Source organism: Sander vitreus, chromosome 17 (assembly GCF_031162955.1).
Source record: "Sander vitreus isolate 19-12246 chromosome 17, sanVit1, whole genome shotgun sequence".
Taxonomy (NCBI): domain Eukaryota; kingdom Metazoa; phylum Chordata; class Actinopteri; order Perciformes; family Percidae; genus Sander; species Sander vitreus.
The window spans coordinates 32,441,992-32,464,491 of NC_135871.1; the positions used below are offsets into that span (position 1 = coordinate 32,441,992).

Consider the following 22,500-nt stretch of genomic DNA (forward strand, 5'->3'; position numbering starts at 1 on the left):
AAATCTGCCAAATTGAGTTTCCTGTATTTTTGGTTTGGCGCACAACTAGGCGGGCCGGATCAAAAATGGTGAAGGGCCGGATGCATGACACATGCATCAGGATGACCGGATTCGTGACATTACATCATCGGTCTAAAGCATCTTTATGGCGGTAAGTTCGACCTCCTGCTCGATGAGGAACTAAGTGTTCAATTGTTTTTCAAACAACTTGTTTTTTTGTTCTGAATATAACTAAATAAAATTATTTTTCTCATTGATTTACTGGTCTTCTTTACTGAAGAGTTGTTCACAGTTTCTTTTTAAGCCTTTATTTTTGGGACAGCAGATTACAAAATAAAATCAGGACAAAAGCAGGTGTATCTCTACTGCCGTGCTGTCCACAGATTTCTCGGGGTCAGCCCAATGGTCCCACAGCCCTATGTTCCCACAGTCCTATGTTCCCACAGTCCTATGTTCCCACAGCCCTATGTTCCCACAGCCCTATGGTCCCACAGCCCTATGTTCCCACAGTCCTATGGTCCCACAGTCCTATGGTCCCACAGTCCTATGGTCCCACAGTCCTATGGTCCCACAGCCCTATGGTCCCACAGCCCAATGTTCCCACAGCCACAAGATTTCTCTTAAAATTAGGCCCTATGTTAGGGTTACATTCCATCTGTAGTCCATTGCTACTGGATAATAGGTTGGGTTTAATTGGCTACCAAATTGGGAAAAAGGGGGATAAAATGCAAATTTATGAAAAAGGAAATGTGGGAACATAGAGCTGTGGGAATATAGGGCTGTGGGACCATAGGGCTGTGGGAACATAGAGCTGTGGGAACATTGGGCTGTGGGACCATTGGGCTGTGGGAACATAGGGCTGTGGGAACATAGGACTGTGGGAACATAGAGCTGTGGGAATATAGGGCTGTGGGAACATAGGGCTGTGGGAACATAGGGCTGTGGGAACATAGGGCTGTGAGAACATAGAGATGTGGGAACATAGGGCTGTGGGAACATAGGGCTGTGGGAACATAGGGCTGTGGGAACATAGAGCTGTGGGAACATTGGGCTGTGGGACCATTGGGCTGTGGGAACATTGGGCTGTGGGAACATAGGGCTGTGGGAACATAGGGCTGTGGGAACATAGGGCTGTGGGAACATAGAGCTGTGGGAACATAGGGCTGTGGGAACATAGGCACGCTGCCGATTTTTCAAAACTTGAGATCTGTGTAAATTTTGGGAGAGGTTACGTGTGCATACAAGAGCAGTGAAGAATACATCAGGGGGAGACGGGAGAGAATAAAGTCAGCTGACCTGCAGTGGACGATGATGGGGTCTTTGGTCCGGTTGGCCTGCTGACGGACGATGTGAACGAACTGCAGGATGCTCTCGATGGCATTGACCGTGGGGACGCCGTGGTCCGGCCACGAGGTGTAGTTCAAGTGCAGGACGTCCTGAGTCTCATCCGCCTGCAGGGGGAGACACATGAACACACCAATGTTCAGCACTGCTGGAATGTAACTAAGTACTTTTACTCCAGTACTTGTACTTCAGTCCAAATGTTGAGGTACTTGTACTTTATTTGAGTCTTTTCTTTTCATGCCACTTTCTACTTCTACTCCACTACATTCATCTGTTCCAGCTTTAGTTACTAGTTACTTTAGTTACTAGTTACTTTAGTTACTCGGATACATTCATCTGTTCCAGCTTTAGTTACTAGTTACTTTAGTTACTAGTTACTTTAGTTACTAGTTACTTTAGTTACTAGTTACTTTAGTTACTCCACTACATTCATCTGTTCCAGCTTTAGTTACTAGTTACTTTAGTTACTAGTTACTTTACCCATTAAGAACAGTTACTGCTGCTCGCTGTGCGTACTGAGCGTGCTCAGAGGAACTCTGGCGACCTGACAGCACATCGCAGCGCTGCTAATTAGAAGCAACAGCTCGAGCAAACAAACAACGGCAGCATATGGCCGCCACATTTCCTTCTCCTTCTCCCTTCTTCTTCTTCCTCTCACAAACGTTGACATCTCACTAGAAAGTGTGTGTGTATGTGTGTGTGTGTGTGTGTGTGTGTGTGTGTGTGTGTTATAAATGAAACTAGCCAACAATATAACAGCCTACAAGTCCAGCTGAAATGATTAGACCATTAAACACACAACTGTTTGGATCTTTTACACAGATTGATCTATCAAATACATCTATATTGTGTGTGTGTGTGTGTGTGTGTGTGTGTGTGTGTGTGTGTGTGTGTGTGTGTGTGTGTGTGTGTGTGTGTGTGTGTGTGTGTGTGTGTCTGTGTGTGTTTACACTTTCTAAAATGGGAGGATTGTTCTTTACTTTTAATACTTTAAATACATTTTCACTGCAGGACTTTAACTTGTAACAGAGTATTGTTACAGTGTGGTGTTAGTACTTTTACTGCACTAAATGATCTAAAATACTTCTTCCAGCGCTGGTGTCCAGTGTGACAGTGCAGCTGTGACCCCATGCTGGGCCCCGAGCCTGAGCTTTGGAAAAGCAGTACTCACGTATCCCAGCCTGAACTTCCTGATGGTCCACTCGGGAGACTCGCTCTCCGACAGCATCTCCACGCTGACCTCTCCGTACATCACCGGCTCGTCTGTGAACGGCCAGTAGTGATCACACTTCACCTGCAAACACAGGACACAGCTTTATATACAGTACGTTTCCATGTTCACAGGAACTATTAGATTAGAGTAGTGCTGTCAAACGATTAAAATATTTAATCACGATTAATCGCATTAATGTCATAGTTAACTCGCAATTAATCGCACATTTTTATCTATTCTAAATGTCCCTAGATTTCTTTTTGTCCAATTATTTTTTCTCATTTTAATGCTCTTAACATGGAAAAGTGGATCCGCTTGCTTTGTGCTTTTGTCGCCTGGCTTTGACGAGGGGGCGGAGAATTGGCATCAGCTGTGTGCTTGGCCATCAGCCGTGTGCTTGGCCATCAGCCGTGTGCTTGGCCATCAGCCGTGTGCTTGGCCATCAGCCGTGTGCTTGGCCATCAGCTGTGGGCTTGGCCATCAGCCGTGGGCTTGGCCATCAGCTGTATTCTTTGCCATCAGCTGCGTGCTCGGCCATCAGCTGTATGCTCGGCCATCAGCTGTGTGCTTGGCCATCAGCTGTATGCTTGGCCATCAGCTGTGTGCTTGGCCATCAGCTGTGTGCTTGGCCATCAGCCGTGTGCTTGGCCATCAGCCGTGTGCTTGGCCATCAGCCGTTTGCTTGGCCATCAGCTGTTTGCTTGGCCATCAGCTGTGGGCTTGGCCATCAGCCGTGCGCTTGGCCATCAGCCGTGCGCTTGGCCATCAGCTGTGAGCTTGGCCATCAGCTGTGGGCTTGGCCATCAGCCGTGGGCTTGGCCATCAGCTGTATTCTTTGCCATCAGCTGCGTGCTCGGCCATCAGCTGTATGCTCGGCCATCAGCTGTATGCTTGGCCATCAGCTGTGTGCTTGGCCATCAGCTGTGTGCTTGGCCATCAGCTGTGTCCTCGGCCGTCAGCCGCGTGCTCAGCCATCAAGTGGTATTTCAGACTGGACGTGCTGTGATGATAGCTCAGTTCACAACGACAAAACACACAGATCACTTTGGTCTTGTCAATGGAACCATTTGGCAACTTTTTAAAAGTAAACTTTCCATTCAGAATCTTATCGGCATCCATTTCGGCGTCTCGTGCTCGCCATCCACTTTAAAGCGTAACGTTAGCCTGCTTCTCTTTGGCCGGCGCTGCAAGCCCAAACCAGTGTGTGCGGTGTGCCTGTTGTTGTGTTTCCGGTCTCGCTAGATCCGGTGTGGTGTTGTAGTTTTTCTAACAGTACTAGTTGTTGCAGCAGCATGTGAAAAAAACTACAAAGTTAGCTAGGCCAAAAAGAGCGTTAATCTCGCGATAAAAAAAATGGATGCTGTTAAAATTGGTATGCGGTAACGCGTTTAACTGACAGCACTAGATTAGATTCAACTTCATTGTCATTGCACAAGCAAGGACTACCAGAACAACGAAATGCAGTTTGACATCTAACCAGTAGTGAAATCATTAAAATGCTTGAATGTTTGAAAAAATGGACAAAAAAAGCTTCAAAAATTGCAAATAAACGACAAAAACGTCGGGGGGGGGGGGGAAGCAACAAAACCATCATAAAAAGTGACAAAAATGTCGGGAAAAGTGTAGAAAAAGACGACCAAAACGTTAAAGAAAAACTAAAAGTTGCATAGTCGACGGGGAGACACTATGATGGTAACGACCAGCAGGGGGCGGAGTCTCCACGCTGCCTCCTGTTTATGTCCAGTATACCAGGATGTTGATGAGATATGAGGTTTTGGGCGTGTTACTTTAAACAGAGATTAGTTCTTCTACTGGAGATAAATACACTTGGTGCACCGAGATCACTTTGGGCTCAAAACTCAAATGCTTAAAAACCAAAATGTAGTGCTGGAGATGTAGTCTGTTAGCCTGGCTCCGCCCTCCTACGTTCTTCTGCTCAATTTTCATTTCCCTTCAGTACTCCGTCTGGGTTTGCGGTATATTCTTGGGTTTTCTCCAGCCAAATATTTACCGGTCCAATCAGCGAACAGAGAGAGGGGCTGAGAGCGATGACGTTGAGGTCGCGCGCTAGTTTGAGTTGTAGTTCCCTAATGGCGGCGGAGAAAGATGCAAGCGAAGCCATTCGGTCCGTTGTGGCAACGCTGCTGAATATCCAGAAGTTAAAGCCTGAGCAAGAACAACCTTTGCTGAGTTGTGTTGGTGGCCGTGATGTTGAGGTCCTCCTCCCCACGGGGGTTCAGGAACAGTTTGATTTTCCAGCTCGCTCCGTTAGTGGTGAAGGAGTTGGCTAAGGCTAACGCTACGATGCTAAGCTAATGTCACGACCAAACGTTACCGATTGGTTACGGCAGATCCAGAGCGGCTCTGGGGCAGATCCAATAGTTTTAAACGTCAACAGAGGACCCGCCTTCAAGGAAGTTAACACTTGGCAATGGAGAGAGGCCAGAGTCTGGTAGGACCAGGCTAGTGTACCAGAGTCTGGTAGGACCAGGCTAATGGACCAGAGTCTGGTAGGACCAGGCTAGTGGACCAGAGTCTGGTAGAACCAGGCTAGTGGACCAGAGTCTGGTAGGACCAGGCTAGTGGACCAGAGTCTGGTAGAACCAGGCTAGTGGACCAGAGTCTGGTAGGACCAGGCTAGTGGACCAGAGTCTGGTAGAACCAGGCTAGTGGACCAGGGTCTAGTAGGACCAGGCTAATGGACCAGAGTCTGGTAGGACCAGGCTAATGTACCAGAGTCTGGTAGGACCAGGCTAGTGGACCAGAGTCTGGTAGGACCAGGCTAATGGACCAGAGTCTGGTAGGACCAGAGTCTGGTAGGACCAGGCTAATGGACCAGAGTCTGGTAGGACCAGGCTAATGGACCAGAGTCTGGTAGGACCAGGTAGGACCAGGCTAATGTACCAGAGTCTAGTAGGACCAGAGTCTGGTAGGACCAGGCTAATGGACCAGAGTCTGGTAGGACCAGGCTAGTGGACCAGAGTCTTGTAGGACCAGGCTAGTGGACCAGAGTCTGGTAGGACCAGGCTAATGGACCAGAGTCTGGTAGGACCAGGCTAGTAGTCTGTGGCCATAAACTCCTTTCTGATTCTGATTCTGGAGTGAAAATGAAACTCACCCTCCGTCGCTCGTTGCACTGAGTCAGCATGACGATGATCGGAGATTTCTGCTGCAGAACCATCTTCCAGAAATCGTTGCGAGTTTCGGGCAGCGGACCCTGAGTGGCGATGTACTCTTTAGTGTTTTTGTAGCCCTGAAGTACAAAAAAAAACACAGAAACACACTTTTACTGTCGTACATAAAGTATAAAATAATAATCTGTCAATAAAACACAACAAGGAAGGAAAACAAAACTCCAGAAAGGCGACAAAAAGGTGAAAAGACTGACCAAATAAAGAAGGGTACACATACTCCCATTTCAGAAACACTGGTTTAGAGGACTTGTTGGAGATAAAATATGACATCATGCATTTTTGACATTTATTTTTCCCCTTTTTTCTTTTTTTGGGGGGGCATTTTCGGCCTTTATTTATATAGAACAGCTTAGACATGAAAGGAGAGGGGGGGGGAGACATGCAGCAAAGGGCCGCAGGTCGGAGTCAAACCTTCGGCCGCTGCGTCGAGAAGTAAACCTCTATATATGGGCGCGCACTCTACCAACTGAGCTATCCGGGCGCCCATTTTTGCTCTTTTTTGACGCTCTTTTGGCTCTTTTTTTTTCACCAATTTCTTTTACCATTTTTTGGCGTTTTTTTAAAGCATTTGTGACCCTTTGAACATTTTGGGGTGCTTTTTGATTCTCTTTTTACTCTTTTGTTGACCCTTCTGGCACTTTTTTATGCTTTCTTTACTTTTGAGTACTCACAACACAGATGTGATGATGAGGAACTCAAACTAATCTCAGTACTTCTTCCACCACTGTTGTTTATTTCTTATTTATCTACAGTTTAAAGGCTGAGAGAGCCCGGGCAGATGCATTTCATTTGAATATATACAACTGTACTGTTCAATGATTAGGACGATAAACTAAAACCTGAACATAATGTTCCTTCAGGATGATGCTAAGAATAAAAGGGACTCACAGGTATGTAGTTGGCGTTGATGTAGTCCAATCCTTCATCGCTGTGCATCGAGAACAACTTCACCCGACTGAAGTCATCTGGAGGGAAAAGATTTCAATGTCAATGTTATACAGTATGTAGAGCACCTTTCATTACACTGATAGGTGGTATAATCCAGCCTGCATGTATTCAAATGTATTTTCATATTCTATACATATTCTGTAATGTGTTATTGAGATCTAGGTGGGAGGTCATGGTGAGAAGGTTGAGGCCCTATACGTGAGAAAGTGAAGAGGATACAGATGTTGGGTCTGAGAGAATAACATGCAGAGGCCATGATAAGTATCTGTCCAGGAGTTGTTATGTATTCTGTCATTCTATAGCGAAATAACAACTTAGGCACAGTTAACCTATGACCTTTGGTGGGGCCTACAGGAGATCTGAGTCTGGGAACCACACAGTGTTAGGATGAGATCATGAATGAGGGTTTGCTGGTGGGCGGCCCCAGAAAGTATAAAATGTATGGCAATCCTATGATCAGTCTGAGTACACATGCATCTTGTGTGTGTACACATGGTTATCTCCTTCAATGTTGTGTTGTGTTCAATATTGAATAAAGCTGCATTTAATCTGAAATCATCAGTCATGTATGAAGTCTCCACCATCAGTCTCCAGAGAGAGCACCATCTCTCAACACGTACACACAAAATGATTTACAGTCATCCCTCCTGGTGTCCTCGGGTCATATCTGACCCATTTTCAAAAAGTTTCTATATCAGAAATTTGGGTTTCTTTCAACCAAATTGTCATGTCAAAAATAACATGGATGGTTCCCTACAATGCTCTTAGCAAGTACAATAATAATCAGTTCACTACTTTCATCTAATTTGGGTGTTTTATTACATTTTATAGCAATAGAAGAAAAGAAAATTGATTAAAGAACACTGAAAAAAGTGAGAGAAATGTAGGAAAAAAAACAACAAAGACAACATGAGGGTTAAAACAGCATGCACATTAAAACAAAGCATGAATAGAAAGAACAATACACAAGACAATCAACAAAAACAAACACACACACACACACACACACACACACACACACACACACACACACACACACGTTTGTTTCCCTATCTTTGTGGGGACCCGTCATTGACATAATGCATTCCCTAGCCCCTTACCCTAACCTTAACCATCACCACTAAATGCCTAACCTTAACCCTTACCCTCACCCTAACCAGAACCTCATTCTAACCCTAATCCTAAAACCAGGTCTTAACCCTCAAACAGACCTTTAACCTTGGGGGGTCCAGCATTTTGGGCCCCACAAGGCTGTGCAGACCTCCCAAGTATACTGTATTCCCAGTTTTTGGACCCCATGAATATAGTTAAACAAGCCCACACCCCCACACACACACACACACACACACACACACACACACACACACTAGAGTGCTGATCGGGCTGCATTTCTCTGTCCGAGCCCGACACAGTTTTCTCATACTAATGACACATGTACGTTTGTAGGAAGGCATTTGGAAATGTCAATGTCAACAAGGGCACGTTAACACAGGCGCGCACCTACATAATAAGCTGTTTGATGATCAATGCCTTATCGCGCTGATGTGACCGAGCCCGACCAGAACCCCAACATCATTTCTAAATATTAGTCCGAACCCGGCCCGGCCCGTTGGGTCCCGTCGGGTCCCGTCAGGCTCTAACACAGACACAAAGTGTATGTTCTAGTAGGAACCCAAAATACAAGTATGAACCTGAAAATGAGCATGATATGGGACCTTTAAGACAAGAAAATGTAATTAAATGTTAACATAAATGTAGTTCTTTAGTTTGAGACACTTTGTGCGGTTGTGCTCTTGCACCCATGATGCTTTGCTGTCGGTGACTCACAGGGGAGGATGTTGGTGTATCTGTTCTTCGGCCTGTTGACGGGCAGGTCTGCTGCATCATGGGAAAGATCCAGGCCGACACTCTTCAGCTCCTAAAATTACACCGACAACGCAGAGTTCACTTTTAATTCAGAGAATATAAAAACATCACAAAAAACTCCATCACAGCAATTTGATGCAGGACCGTAGGCTACGCCAGAGCAGGGGGAATGAGAGGGGGAAACGCCAGAGCAGGGGGAATGAGAGGGGGAAACACCAGAGCAGGGGGAATGAGAGGGGAAACGCCAGAGCAGGGGGAATGAGAGGGGAAACGCCAGAGCAGGGGGGAATGAGAGGGGGAGATGCCAGAGCAGGGGGAATGAGAAGGGAAACACCAGAGCAGGGGGAATGAGAGGAGGGAAACGCCAGAGCAGGGGGAATGAGAGGGGGAGACGCCAGAGCAGGGGGAATGAGAGGGGGAAACACCAGAGCAGGGGGAATGAGAGGGGGGACACCAGAGCAGGGGGGAATGAGAGGGGGAACACCAGAGCAGGGGGAATGAGAGGGGGAGATGCCAGAGCAGGGGGAATGAGAGGGGGAGATGCCAGAGCAGGGGGAATGAGAGGGGGAGATGCCAGAGCAGGGGGAATGAGAGGGGGAATACCAGAGCAGGGGGAATGAGAGGAGGAAAAGTAGCAGAAGATATTCCTTTTTAAACCAAAACGTAGCAGTGTAAATGTAGCCTGAGTATAAATACTGCAGCGGAGTAAACTTGTGAGTACTTGTACCTCAAACTGCAGAGAGAACTTGTAGGCCGAGTCTTTGCCCATTTCTTTGAAGTACGCTTCAAAGTCGTCCAGCTGCACGGGACTGAAATATTATAATTATACATCGTTATGGGTCAGAAAACACTTAAAATATGACAGAACATGTCACTACTTTACATTTATACAATCAACAGGGTGAGGTTCTGTTTTTAACTACACAAACATCGTACAAATGTCCACTTACACAAACAAAGATCAAGATCTAACAGTTAGATTTCCATTCATTTTACAGACGGTGATTTTAGATTTCTATACATATATGAATATAGATTATAAAGTATGAGAACTCTCCAGAAGCCAACACATCTGTGTGTGCTGCTGCTGTTGATTTAATAACAAGACAAATGCAAGAAATGTGTCAAAAAGTCAATGGACTTTTGGCTGGTAGCACCCTGAAGGATTTCTCGAGACTTCATATAAAGACATTTGACCCTTTAATGGGTAACTTTGGTATTTCTCAACTCTCTGTCTCCATGTTTTTGTGTCTGAGTGACTGATGGGAACAACAATCTTTGAAACTGGTCCAGTATTAAGCGAGAACCAAGCTGTAATGTTACCCTACAGGACTAATGTTCAGCAGCAGTTAGTAACAAGCTGTAATGTTACCCTACAGGACTAATGTTCAGCAGCAGTTAGTAACAAGCTGTAATGTTACCCTACAGGACTAATGTTCAGCAGCAGTCAGTGTCCACTAAAAGTTCTGTTTTTGCTGCTGACAGACTCAGATTATTATTCTAAGTGTCTGACAACATTATGAAAGGATCCCTACAGAGGTAGACCTTTTAATTAAAGAGTAAGATCCTTTTAGTTTAACATGAAACAGCCCCGAAATCACCATCACCAAACTACACCAGACTCCATGTAAATAATCAGGACTTTTAGCGTGTATAGAGCCAGCATATTTCCACCAGACTCCATGTAAATAATCAGGACTTTTAGCGTGTATAGAGCCAGCATATTTCCACCAGACTCCATGTAAATAATCAGGACTTTTAGCGTGTATAGAGCCAGCATATTTCCACCAGACTCCATGTAAATAATCAGGACTTTTAGCGTGTATAGAGCCAGCATATTTGCACCAGACTCCATGTAAATAATCAGGACTTTTAGCGTGTATAGAGCCAGCATATTTCCACATGTAAATGGGTGAATTAAGGGTTTATTTCAACCAAGGAGTCAAGTCAAGTTAATGCTCCATTTAAGGTGTTCTTAGGGTTGAAAGGTTTTGGTTTCAATATAATGATTTATGGTATTTTAAGGGAAAGGTAAATACTCAAACAGCTTTACCTCAGATTCCCTTACACCAGACTCCATGTAAATAATCACTACTTTTATCATGGTAAAAAACACTTCATTCAAAGTGGACAGAAACTAAATCAAACTACCAAAAGCCGTCTTGGTTCATCTTTCCACTGTTCCAACAATCACCACTCTGGTTTGGTTGAAATAAACCCTTAATTCACCCATTTACATGTGGAGATATGCTGGCTCTATACACGCTAAAAGTCCTGATTATTTACATGGAGTCTGGTGGAGATATGCTGGCTCTATACACGCTAAAAGTCCTGATTATTTACATGGAGTCTGGTGGAGATATGCTGGCTCTATACACGCTAAAAGTCCTGATTATTTACATGGAGTCTGGTGTAGTTTGGTGATGGTGATTTTGGGGCTTTTTCATGTTAAACTAAAAGGATCTTCCTCTTTAACTAAAAGGTCTATCTCTGTAGGGATCCTTTCATAATGTTGTCAGACACTTAGAATAATAATCTGAGTCTGTCAGCAGCAACAACAGAACTTTTAGTGACTCTAACTGCTGCTGAACATTAGTCCTGTAGGGTAACATTACAGCTTGTTACTAACTGCTGCTGAACATTAGTCCTGTAGGGTAACATTACAGCTTGTTACTAACTGCTGCTGAACATTAGTCCTGTAGGGTAACATTACAGCTTGGTTCTCGCTTAATACTGGACCAGTTTCAGAGATTGTTGTTCAGACAAGCCATCCAGGTTGAGAAACACCAACATACCCTTTAACCTTCTATACAGTTTTATGTTTTAATACTCTTTTATAATGTTAAGTACTGTCCCATCTGTCCATACTTGCCCCTCTTGCTGCCAGTTTCTGGTCTAAATATGAAATATTCTGTTTCACTTTAATCTGCAGGATTACACAGTTTAGATGTTCTCTGTTTTCCGGCTGAAGGCTGTTATTAGTGCGATGGCAGCACACACACATACACAAATACACAACATAAATAATGAATAAAAGCAGAGGATGAAGAAGCCCACAGACTGAAAGAAAGCCACACGTTGCTGTTTAGTCATGTTACCTTGTTAGCTTCCGTTTCTTTAAAGCTGTCTTGCTCCTATAAAATACAAACACGTGAAGTTCCTCATGATGATAAACTGCAGTAATATTAGAACCGCATCACACTAATACTACCAGTGTTGTAACACCCCTGCAGACATTATAGGGTTCGACCGATGTTGGTTTTTAAAGCCTTTATTGATTGTGATAAGTTTTAAATCTTAAGAAAAGTTAATACAGTGGCCGGGTTAGCTCAGTTGGTAGAGCGGGCGCACATATAGAGGTTTACGCCTCGACACAGCGGCCGCAGGTTCCAACCTGCGGCCCTTTGCTGCATGTCATTCCCCCCTCTCTCCCCTTTCACGTCTTCAGCTGTCATGTCAAGAAAGGCTGAAAAATGCCCCAAAAAATAATCTTTAAAGGGGCGGTCTCTAGCTCTCCCAGTAAGAGCCTTCGCCCCATGTTGGCTGAGTCCTTTGCAGAGGCGCGGGTTCAAATCCGACCTGCTGCCCTTTGCTGCGTGTCGTCCCCCATCTCTCTCCCCCTTTCCTGTCTATCCACTGTGTTAGGAACATTATGATTCACATACTTTTCCTCTTTCCTCTTGTTGTTATTAAACTCTTTGCATAGAACAATATTATACTGATACTCTTTTCTCTCTCTGTTAAACTGTTGTGTGAATATTGTTAAGAAACCAAAACAACAGTGGCTCCCAAAAGATAACATGGGAGCCACTGTTGTGTCGTTGTCTGGGCCCGATGTGTTCCTGACTCCCAGACTGCAGAGAACAACTGACGACATCCACTTTGTATTATCACGGCATATCATTAACGATATGGCTGTAGGGAGCTTCTCGTCAGTCACTTCTGTACTCATGCTGCGAGTACTGTAACTGATTCCTTGTGTTTGCAAGTAAAAAATGAACTTTCTGTCTATCCTTTGATAGTTTAACACACCGTCAGTGTACAATAAAGGGAAAAGCCCCCCCAAAAAAATCTTTAAAAAATCTTTAAAAAATAGTTAATTGAATTTGCTAATCCCCCCACGTTTTTCATTCTGTGTTAATATGAAGGGATATTCTGTAATTATTTATTTACAGGTGTTTTTCTGTATTTTTATTTCTTGTATTAACAGAAATGTCTGTTTAAAAGGTACAGATGATATATTAATTTACAGAATTTTCCATTTTGGGATTAACAGAAATGTCCGTAAACTTAACGGGAGACATACTGTTCATTTCATGTCGGGACATTATCCCTTTTTTATTAGTGTAATTGTAAATTATCTTAAAATCTACATTGCAAACTGGAGTTTCTATGTGAATTCATTTATTTCCCAATTTTAGATTGTTTCCAATGAAAGGAAAATGTTTTTCATGATCTATTTCATTATGGTCCAACATTTTACAAAAAGCAGCCGAGGAGAAAAACCCAGTTAGTATTAATTAATAATTATATCGGCACTAAAATCAGCATATTAACATAATATCTATATTCAAATGTCCAGTTTTGCACTATTGTCTGCCAATTAGACACTTTACTACAGTTTTATGTAAATATGCTTTGGAGTACACTTAACTATTTGCCAAAGCAGTGTTCATTTTAGGAGTAATTGTACATTGTCATACATGAAATAAAAACATGTAAATTAAACGGTCCACTGTGTAGGAATGTCTCCCGTCCAGCGGTGAAATTGTATTTAGCATTCAAACCAATAGGTCTCTCTAGCTCGCTTTTACAAATGCGTGCTGCCTCTACGGTAGCCCTTATGTACCAAGAAGCTATGACAACATGTCTTCCAACTTTCGCTTTTTTGGAGACGAGGACTCCTTCTCCTGTGTCTCGGCATGAGTCTGATCCTCCATTATGAGCTAAAGGGCGGTGACGAGCTCCTCCCACTGATCTCCGTCTCCGTTTCAGCTGGTTTCAGTCACGTGACGCTGGCTCTGAACGAGAACGCGTTGTGGATTAGCTAGACAGGTCGGCTCATACCTGCAAACTCTGAAGGGCTGAAACAGGTGACACATTTTATACACCCCTCCCCCCCGACCCTGAGAAGAAAATACATTTATATTATATAAGAATATATAATTTATAAATTTTCCCGGTGCTAAAATTATATATATATATATAAATTCCTGTTAAACTACAAAAACAACCACTGGATGGGAAAAAGGTATTTTACAATAACTTTGAATGCAGCACCGGGTTGGCGAGGCGAGTTTCAAGTGAACGCACCATTTGTGTAGTTTTTCCGACAACAGCAGCTGCACACTGTCATACGTTCGTCTCCAGTGACATACAGACACACTTTTACACCGTTTAGCTGTCAGCATTTTAACCGTGTTTACTCCAGCTGCTAGCTAACGGTAGGCTAACGTTAGCTGCTACCAGGTGTAGTGTTAACTAGCGTGACATGCGGTGATGTTTAGATTGCCTCTAACGTCCGTTTTCGGAGCATCGGAGATAAGTGGAGGCATTTCGGTAGCACCACGGACCCCCCCCCTCCTCCCCAAAATAAAAACTCTTTGGATCTACACGATTCACGTGGATGACATTTTCCTATTCAAAACAGCAATTTTCGCCGAAAAGCGACTAGTTTGCAGGTATGTAGGCTAGTGCTCTGTGTCCCTCTCAGCAATTGTAGTTTTTCCAAATGGCGGAACGACGTGGAAGCCTCCTTGGACTTGCCCGTCCGATGGAAATACAGATAAGAAATTCTTCGCTTACGAGGATAAGTTAGCTCATTGGCAGAGGTCATTTTACACCAACGAGGACATATTTATGAATGTAGACATTGATTTTAGTTAATAAAATACTACAAAAACACTACCCAGTGTACCTTTAATTGGACATTTTTGATTCAGCCAACATCCTGTAACATGATTTAATTATTGGCAGTCATAGACTTCCATAAAAAGGCCATTATGGAACCATCCATCGGTCGAACCCTCGAGAACAGAGCTTTAAAAAAAAAGACTAATCCTAATATCACATCAGCGTATCAACATCATGCTCAGTGATTTGTTGAAATCTTACACAAACTGTTTAATGCAGAAACCTCGGTGTAAAAAAAGCATGCAGCCTTTTTACATTTACAGTCATTTATCTTTTACACGTCATGCTTCTGTACGGCATTTGCATTCTGGAGTCAAATCTGGTTATTTAAAGATTCACTCTCTGATCATGTTACAGCTCACCAAATCCCAAAATGTCCTCTCAGCTCAGAGCTGATAGCATATTTATAGATTTGGGGGGTTCTGTAGTCAGTAAGTGTATCTTTAACCAGCAACATGCACTATAAAAACATCTAGGTCTAAAGCCCAGCTCAGAGCAAAGATTCCCAACGAGACCAGTTGAAAGTTGCATCTTCTTGCATCGTGTCGGTCTGCAGCGTTCTGACAGCTGCCAGTTCACACTAACGAGACGAGACGCTACGGTGTATAATCTCCATAGCATCAACTCTTGGTACTTTCGTCCTAACTTTCAACTTCCAGGCTTTTTGTAGCTGGATATAACATTTGTTTGCTTCTAAATATGAATGTGGATAACGTTAGTGATAGCGAGATGCTTGCTTACGTTTACATTTTTAGTGATGGATTGGCAAAAATGCATTTTATTTCTCTAATTCACGGCTTTGTCCCTCTCTTCAGTCTCTCTCTAGCTCGCTCCACCGTACGTGCTCGCGGGCGCCTCCATTAACAGTTTGTAATAGTAATAAAATGTATTATGGATAATTTTATTGTAGCTGACTCTACAAGATGACTTCTCTATTGGCTGTTGAAACAGGAGACGTCTCTTACGTTATAAAACCAGCCTCTGGAGACTCCACCAGCTGACTTCTCTATTGGCTGTTGAAACAGGAGACGTCTCTTACGTTATAAAACCAGCCTCTGGAGACTCCACCAGCTGACTTCTCTATTGGCTGTTGAAACAGGAGACGTCTCTTACATTATAAAACCAGCCTCTGGAGACTCTGGAGCTGACTTCTCTATTGGCTGTTGAAACAGGAGACGTCTCTTACGTCCTAAAACCAGCCTCTGGAGACTCGACCAGCTGACTTCTCTATTGGCTGTTGAAACAGGAGACGTCTCTTATGTTCTAAAACCAGCCTCTGGAGACTCCACCAGCTGACTTCTCTATTGGCTGTTGAAACAGGAGACGCCTCTTACGTCCTAAAACCAGCCTCTGGAGACTCAACCAGCTGACTTTTCTATTGGCTGTTGAAACAGGAGACGTCTCTTACGTTGTAAAACCAGCCTCTGGAGACTAAAAGAGAAGTCAGCTGGTGCCAGAGTCTCCAGAGGCTGGTTTTACAACGTAAGAGACGTCACCTGTTTCAACAGCCAATAGAGAAGTCAGCTGGTGGAGTCTCCAGAGGCTGGTTTTACGTCTCCTGTTTCAACAGGAGACGTAAAACCAGCCTCTGGAGACTCCACCAGCTGACTTCTCTATTGGCTGTTGAAACAGGTGACGTCTCTTACGTTCTAAAACCAGCCTCTGGAGACTCGACCGGCTGACTTCTCTATTGGCTGTTGAAACAGGAGACGTCTCTTACGTCCTAAAACCAGCCTCTGGAGACTCAACCAGCTGACTTCTCTATTGGCTGTTGAAACAGGTGACGTCTCTTACGTTCTAAAACCAGCCTCTGGAGACTCCACCGGCTGACTTCTCTATTGGCTGTTGAACCAGGAGACGTAAAACCAGCCTCTGGAGACTCCACCAGCTGACTTCTCTATTGGCTGTTGAAACAGGAGACGTCTCTTACGTTCTAAAACCAGCCTCTGGAGACTCCACCAGCTGACTTCTCTATTGGCTGTTGAAACAGGAGACGTCTCTTAAGTTCTAAAACCAGCCTCTGGAGACTCCACCAGCTGACTTCTCTATTGGCTGTTGAAACAGGAGACGTCTCTTACGTTCTAAAACCAGCCTCTGGAGACTCGACCAGCTGAGTCGCAGCGACGCCATCAGCTGGTTTGAGTCGAGCTGAGACGGGCCGCTTCAGACCGCTGAAACATTTCTCTGTGACGTTCTAAAACGTTTTTTCCCTCGTTGCGAATCTTTGATCTGAACTGAGCTTAACAGAACATACAGCAGATAAAAGCTACGCTAAAAACAGCACTAAATACTGAAAGTCTACTTCTTAAGTGAAATCTAACAAAAAGGAAAAAGACAGACGGCATGCAGACACCAAACATGGAGCGAAGCTGTAGTTAGCATCAACAGCTAGCATCATGCTACATCCAACGTGTTAGTGTGACTTTGAGAGTTCAACCACAGACACAGCATTGCAAGACAAAGTTCAACATGTCAGAAAAATCATCTGCTGACTTCCTGTTTCCCCATCAATGAAATTGGACCAAAGAAACTTTTTTTTATTTTATTTCAAAAGTGTTAAAGAATAGGTCTGGTGATATTATATATTTTGTTTTTGTCAACAAATCCCATGTGCAGATTCAAACCAACAATCAATCTACAAACGGTATCAAAGCCTGATATATTTAATGCTTCTGTGCCATAGAGCGCCATTGTCCAAAAACACAATTAACCCTTTAATCAATGTCCTCCCGGGTGAAAACTGAAAACACTTTCATTTGAATGTTTCTTTAGTATTGTTTTCTTGCTTTATTCTATGTTTTATACGCTTTTCCCCCAGCTAACACTGAACACACTCACCAGCACCCTCCCACATGCACGCAGACACATTCACACATACACACCTTCATAATAATAATAATAATAATAATAATAATAATCAGTACTTTTAGTGTGTATATTTCATTCTATTTCTGTGTCTATATATATTTTGTGTGTATATTTCTTTCTAAATTGTTGTTTTGCTATTTATTTCTTGTCTTTTAGATTTAGATGTATAACACTGGGTGAACTGCTGCTAAAAATGTCATTGTTCATTTGCACAATGACAATAAATCTTCTGATTCTGATTCTGAAAAACGGGACAACAGGAGGGTCAAATGAGTGTAAAACCTTTCACCGTAAATTTACAGTAATGTCCTGGCAGCAGCTTTGCCAGTAAACTACTGTTTATTCACAGTACGCATAATGTTTTTGAAGTTTAAGGTATTTTACTTTTAGTGTAAATAGACAGTCTGTATTATTTGAATTTACAGTAATATACTGGCTGCAGTGTTATTCCCACATTTTCTTATATTCATATTTTCCTAAGATGCATTGGTGTTAACAGTAAATAACTGTAACAACAGTAACATTTACTTAGCTTTTTTCCACTACCATCAGTATACTGTACACACCAACTTATTACCACTAGTTTTACACTTATTTTTGGGGTGTGAGGTGGCAGTAGCTCAGTCTGTAGGGAGTTGGGTCGGGACCTGAGGGTCGCAGGTTCAAGTCCCCATACGGACCAGTCCAGAGATGCCAGGCAATCTGGACCCAGCCTGTTTTTTGTGTTATGAATACCAAAACCTTATTAAGTGTAATTTTGAAATACCTTTTGTATTGATCAATAAATTGTTAGTGAAAAGCGGAAAAAATGTCAAAAAAAAGGAGACGAAAAAAAGGGCACGTAAAACGACAAAAAAGGTGAAAAAACTTTGAAAAAAGCAACAACAAAAAAACATTAAAAAATGACAAATAAGCTGCAAAAAGGCACCGAAAAAAAAAACGTCGAAAAACTGCATGAAGCTCGAAAATAGGTACAGTTCAGTACTGGTACCGAATCCCACGTAACAGAACCTAAATCAGTCCAAAAGTTGAGCAGGAAAACAGACTCAACCTGAAAATATGTTTCTTAACCGTCCTGTTGTCCAGTTTGACCCCTTTTCAAAGTCTTCTATTTTAGAAATTTGGGTTTCTTTCAACCAAAGTGCCCAAAAATAACATGGATGGTTCCATAAAACGCTATTGGCCAGTACAATAAAAATGTTAAAAAAGCGAAAAGCAAAAAATGTCTCAAAAAAATGAAAAAAAGGTCTGATTTTATGTCTGTGTCTCTGTCTGTCTGTCTGTCTCTCTGTCTGTCTGTCTGTCTGTTTTCATTGTATTTTGTTGAAAATAGTAAAGATTTGTCCCAAATACAATCATCTCAGTCTGATCCTTGAGTTCCAGGTCATCCAGGTATGTAGAGATCAGATATTTTTTATCTGCTTGTGTTAAGTGTGATCCCATGTGAGATACCATGTGTGTATATATTAGTTATATGTTTTTGTTGTTGTATTGTGTTGATGTCCTGTCATCAAGGGCACACCTAATTTAGTATCACTTACTGCGTTTGATCTGCATAAATATGAAGGTCTGTATTCTGTCTACTAATTAAAAGAAAGCATGTAAATAGAGAAAGTAACAGGACCCAGAATCGCGCCTTGAGGCACACCACATCTTTAAATGCATTGTTAGTTTTGGTCTTTTCGTGGGATTTGTTGACAATAGTAAAAAAAACAGAATATCACCAGACTTCTCCTTAAGTTCTGGATCCAGAGATGATCTGGCGGCTCCGCACGGAGGTCATTTTGGGTTCAAATGGAGAGTAAAAACAATGTCTCTGATCAATACTGTGGGCTGTGGCTCTGCTACGACATGCCCCCTGAAGTGAAGTGTTTTTGGCCAGCAAGTGCTTTACTTACCAAGGATTAATATAAAAAGCCAAAAGATAGTCAGTCCAAAGGCAGGATGGCAGTAGGGTAAGGAAGGCAAAGAGGCTTCTTCGCCTGAAGGGGGGTTCAAATAAAAAAAATAAAAAAACACACACACACACAAGGGAAAATAAAGACAAACAGACACCAGGGGGCGATAGGTGGGGACAGAACATGGCGCTCCATTAGTAAAGAGGCACAGAGCGTTGAGAGCTTCACATTAGTGCTGAACACAGAGTTAATGCATCATGCAGCAGTTCAGAAAGTGTCCCGTTGTCTCTCTGGAGGACAACAGGAGTCTGTTTGCTGCAGGACATCAATGGCCGCTCTGTCTTCGTTCAACAACCTTCAGCCTGAGGCTGTGACATCAGTGCAGCGTTCTCCCGGCCCGGCCCACAATGCAACACTCAGCCGAGTGGATAAACACATTTTGTCACTCTGTGGCTTGTGTCGTCACAACGCGTGACGGCCACCTGAATGAACCTGATGATCTCTTTAACGTTGCTGTTGCTCGGGTCGTGACCCCCTCCCCCCCCCCACCCACTGATGCAGATTACACATTTAGGAACTCATCTTTGGGTTAGTTTTAGTTTTTTTTATCCACTTCGGAGTGGATTACTCAAAATATTTTGACTTTTTTTACTTAAAATATTTAGACTCTGGAGCTTCAAGATATTTAAAGTAAAAAAGTTTAAATATTTAAAGTAAAAAAGTTTAAATATTTAAAGTAAAAAAAGTCGAAATATTTTAAGTAAAAAAGTCTAAATATTTTAAGAAAAAAAGTCGAAATATTTTAAGAAAAAAAGTCTAAATATTTAAAGTAAAAAAAAGTCGAAATATTTTAAGTAAAAACGTCTAAATATTTTAAGTAAAAAAGTTTAAATATTTTAAGTAAAAAAGTTTAAATATTTTAAGAAAAAAAGTTTAAATATTTTAAGTAAAAAAGTCAAAATATTTTAAGAAAAAAAGTCAAAATATTTTAAGTAAAAAAGTCAAAATATTTTAAGTAAAAAAGTTTAAATATTTTAAGTAAAAAAGTCAAAATATTTTAAGTAAAAAAGTCAAAATATTTTAAGTAAAAAAGTCAAAATATTTTAAGAAAAAAAGTCAAAATATTTTAAATATTTAATTCTAAAAGGGTCGGAAATCGCCAATGTGGGCCAATCATGTATGACATGTATTCCCCCAACGCCAACTGTCTTTGCAGTTTTTGCACCCTCATGCTGGTATTAATTGCAGAATCATCTGAAATTAGAGGTTGGACGTATGGCTGAGGTGCCAATCGTAGTCATTATCATATCATAGTCTATTTCTATTGTTCATTGTTCTGTATGATGTGGATGCATTTGTTTAATGTATGATGAATGAATGTCCTCTCCCCCTTCCCTTATAGGGACCACAATGGGAAGAAGTCTTTGGGCTTTATTGTGTCATCCCTCACTATTTATGTATTTATAATGTATGACACATGTACTGTTTCATATTTTTATATTTAAGTGGTCAAATAAAATCAATCAATCAATTAAGCGTCACGTTTTCTTAAAACATGTGATGGAATATGCGGGAACTGTTTAAAACTGTGATGTCATCGTGGCGTCATCGCGGGGTTTGCAGCTTTTAGATGATGTTCACGTCGCGTAATAACGTCACTTCATAACGTTCTCGTAATAGACTAGTAATACTATAGACTAAAGTACTAATAGTCGAAATTTTTTAAGTAAAAAAGTCGAAATATTTTAAGTAAAAAAGTCAAAATATTTTAAGAAAAAAAGTCTAAATATTTTAAGTAAAAAAGTCAAAATATTTTAAGTAAAAAAGTCAAAATATTTTAAGTAAAAAAGTCAAAATATTTTAAGTAAAAAAGTCGAAATATTTTAAGTAAAAAAGTCAAAATATTTTAAAGTAAAAAAGTCAAAATATTTTAATAAAAAAGTCAAAATATTTTAATAAAAAAGTCAAAATATTTTAATAAAAAAGTCAAAATATTTTAATAAAAAAAGTCAAAATATTTTAATAAAAAAGTCAAAAATTTAAGAAAAAAAGTCAAAATATTTTAATAAAAAAAGTCGAAAATATTTTTAAGTAAAAAAAGTCAAAATATTTTAAGAAAAAAAGTCAAAATATTTTTAAGTAAAAAAGTCAAAATATTTTAATAAAAAAAGTCGAAATATTTTAAGTAAAAAAGTCAAAATATTTTAATAAAAAAAGTCAAAATATTTTAAGTAAAAAAGTCAAAATAATTTAAGAAAAAAAGTCAAAATATTTTAAGTACAAAAAGTCAAAGTAAAAAAGTCGAAATATTTTAAGTAAAAGAATTTAAATATTTAAAGTAAAAAAAAACAGATAAAAAATCAAAGTAACCATTTAAAAGGCTGCTGCTTGTTATGATTTGATACTATGAATAAAACTGAATTGAAACAAGTGGGCAAAAAATACCACGAGGGGGCAAAGCCTCCGTGTTGCCCCCTCGTGGCGCTGGCTGAGATGTATCTGCATCAGTGGCGGCCTCTTCACATCCACGCTGCTGTAACAACATGCAGTCAAAGCGAACACAACTTCACCGTCACATCGAGAACACATCAATGATGGAAGGTCAAATACAACAGCAGATGGAAGCCAAGCTTCTGCCTTAACTGACCGTCTTTCAGCCGTTATATTAATCACTAATTAGTCAGAAACAACAGAGACTTTTTCTCTTCTTTTTAAAAGAACAAACGACTGAATCTGCATTTTCTTGTTTTGTAGAATATAACACAACCTTCCTCCAAAAACAACATTAAGTCCCTTTAATCTGAGATTAAGGGAAATCCTGAGCTTTCATCAACAAATATTCCATTTCAGATGGTCCAAACAAAGCTCATCTTTATCATCAACGCTGTGTCGCGCTGCTTAAAGAGCCACAGACCAACTTAAATCTGTAGCTACGTGTTCAATTCCCTAATCTGCCTCCTCAATCCCCTGCCGGCCACTAATCTGCCTCTGATTGGGTCTCTGAGAGTGTTTGCAGCGACAGGCTTTGACATCAGTCCTGAGGATTCAGGATCTTCAAATCTGCTAAAAAAAAAAACATCCACTCAAGTCATTTCTCCTTGGTATTTTTCAATCTGGACTCTCTGTCTCCATGTTTGTGTGTCTTATGTGAACAACAATCTCTGAAACTGGTCCAGTATTAAACCAGAACCAAGCTGTAATGTTACCCTACAGGACTAATGTTCAGCAGCAGTTAGTAACAAGCTGTAATGTTACC

The 22,500-nt window shown here is 41.5% G+C and overlaps 1 protein-coding gene across 1 annotated transcript in view; it reads right to left on the reverse strand.

The window, feature by feature from the left end:
• The window catches only part of ptpro (protein tyrosine phosphatase receptor type O), an 81,476-nt gene that overhangs the window by 21,123 nt on the left and 37,853 nt on the right, over positions 1-22,500 (reverse strand). The window contains exons 17-24 of the mRNA XM_078272644.1: positions 19,245-19,328; positions 11,664-11,699; positions 9,293-9,374; positions 8,527-8,617; positions 6,640-6,716; positions 5,676-5,810; positions 2,516-2,638; positions 1,297-1,451 (exon numbers count right to left, since the gene is read on the reverse strand). Of these exons, the coding sequence (XP_078128770.1) occupies positions 1,297-1,451; positions 2,516-2,638; positions 5,676-5,810; positions 6,640-6,716; positions 8,527-8,617; positions 9,293-9,374; positions 11,664-11,699; positions 19,245-19,328 (783 nt within the window). The remainder of the gene's footprint in view (positions 1-1,296; positions 1,452-2,515; positions 2,639-5,675; positions 5,811-6,639; positions 6,717-8,526; positions 8,618-9,292; positions 9,375-11,663; positions 11,700-19,244; positions 19,329-22,500) is intronic.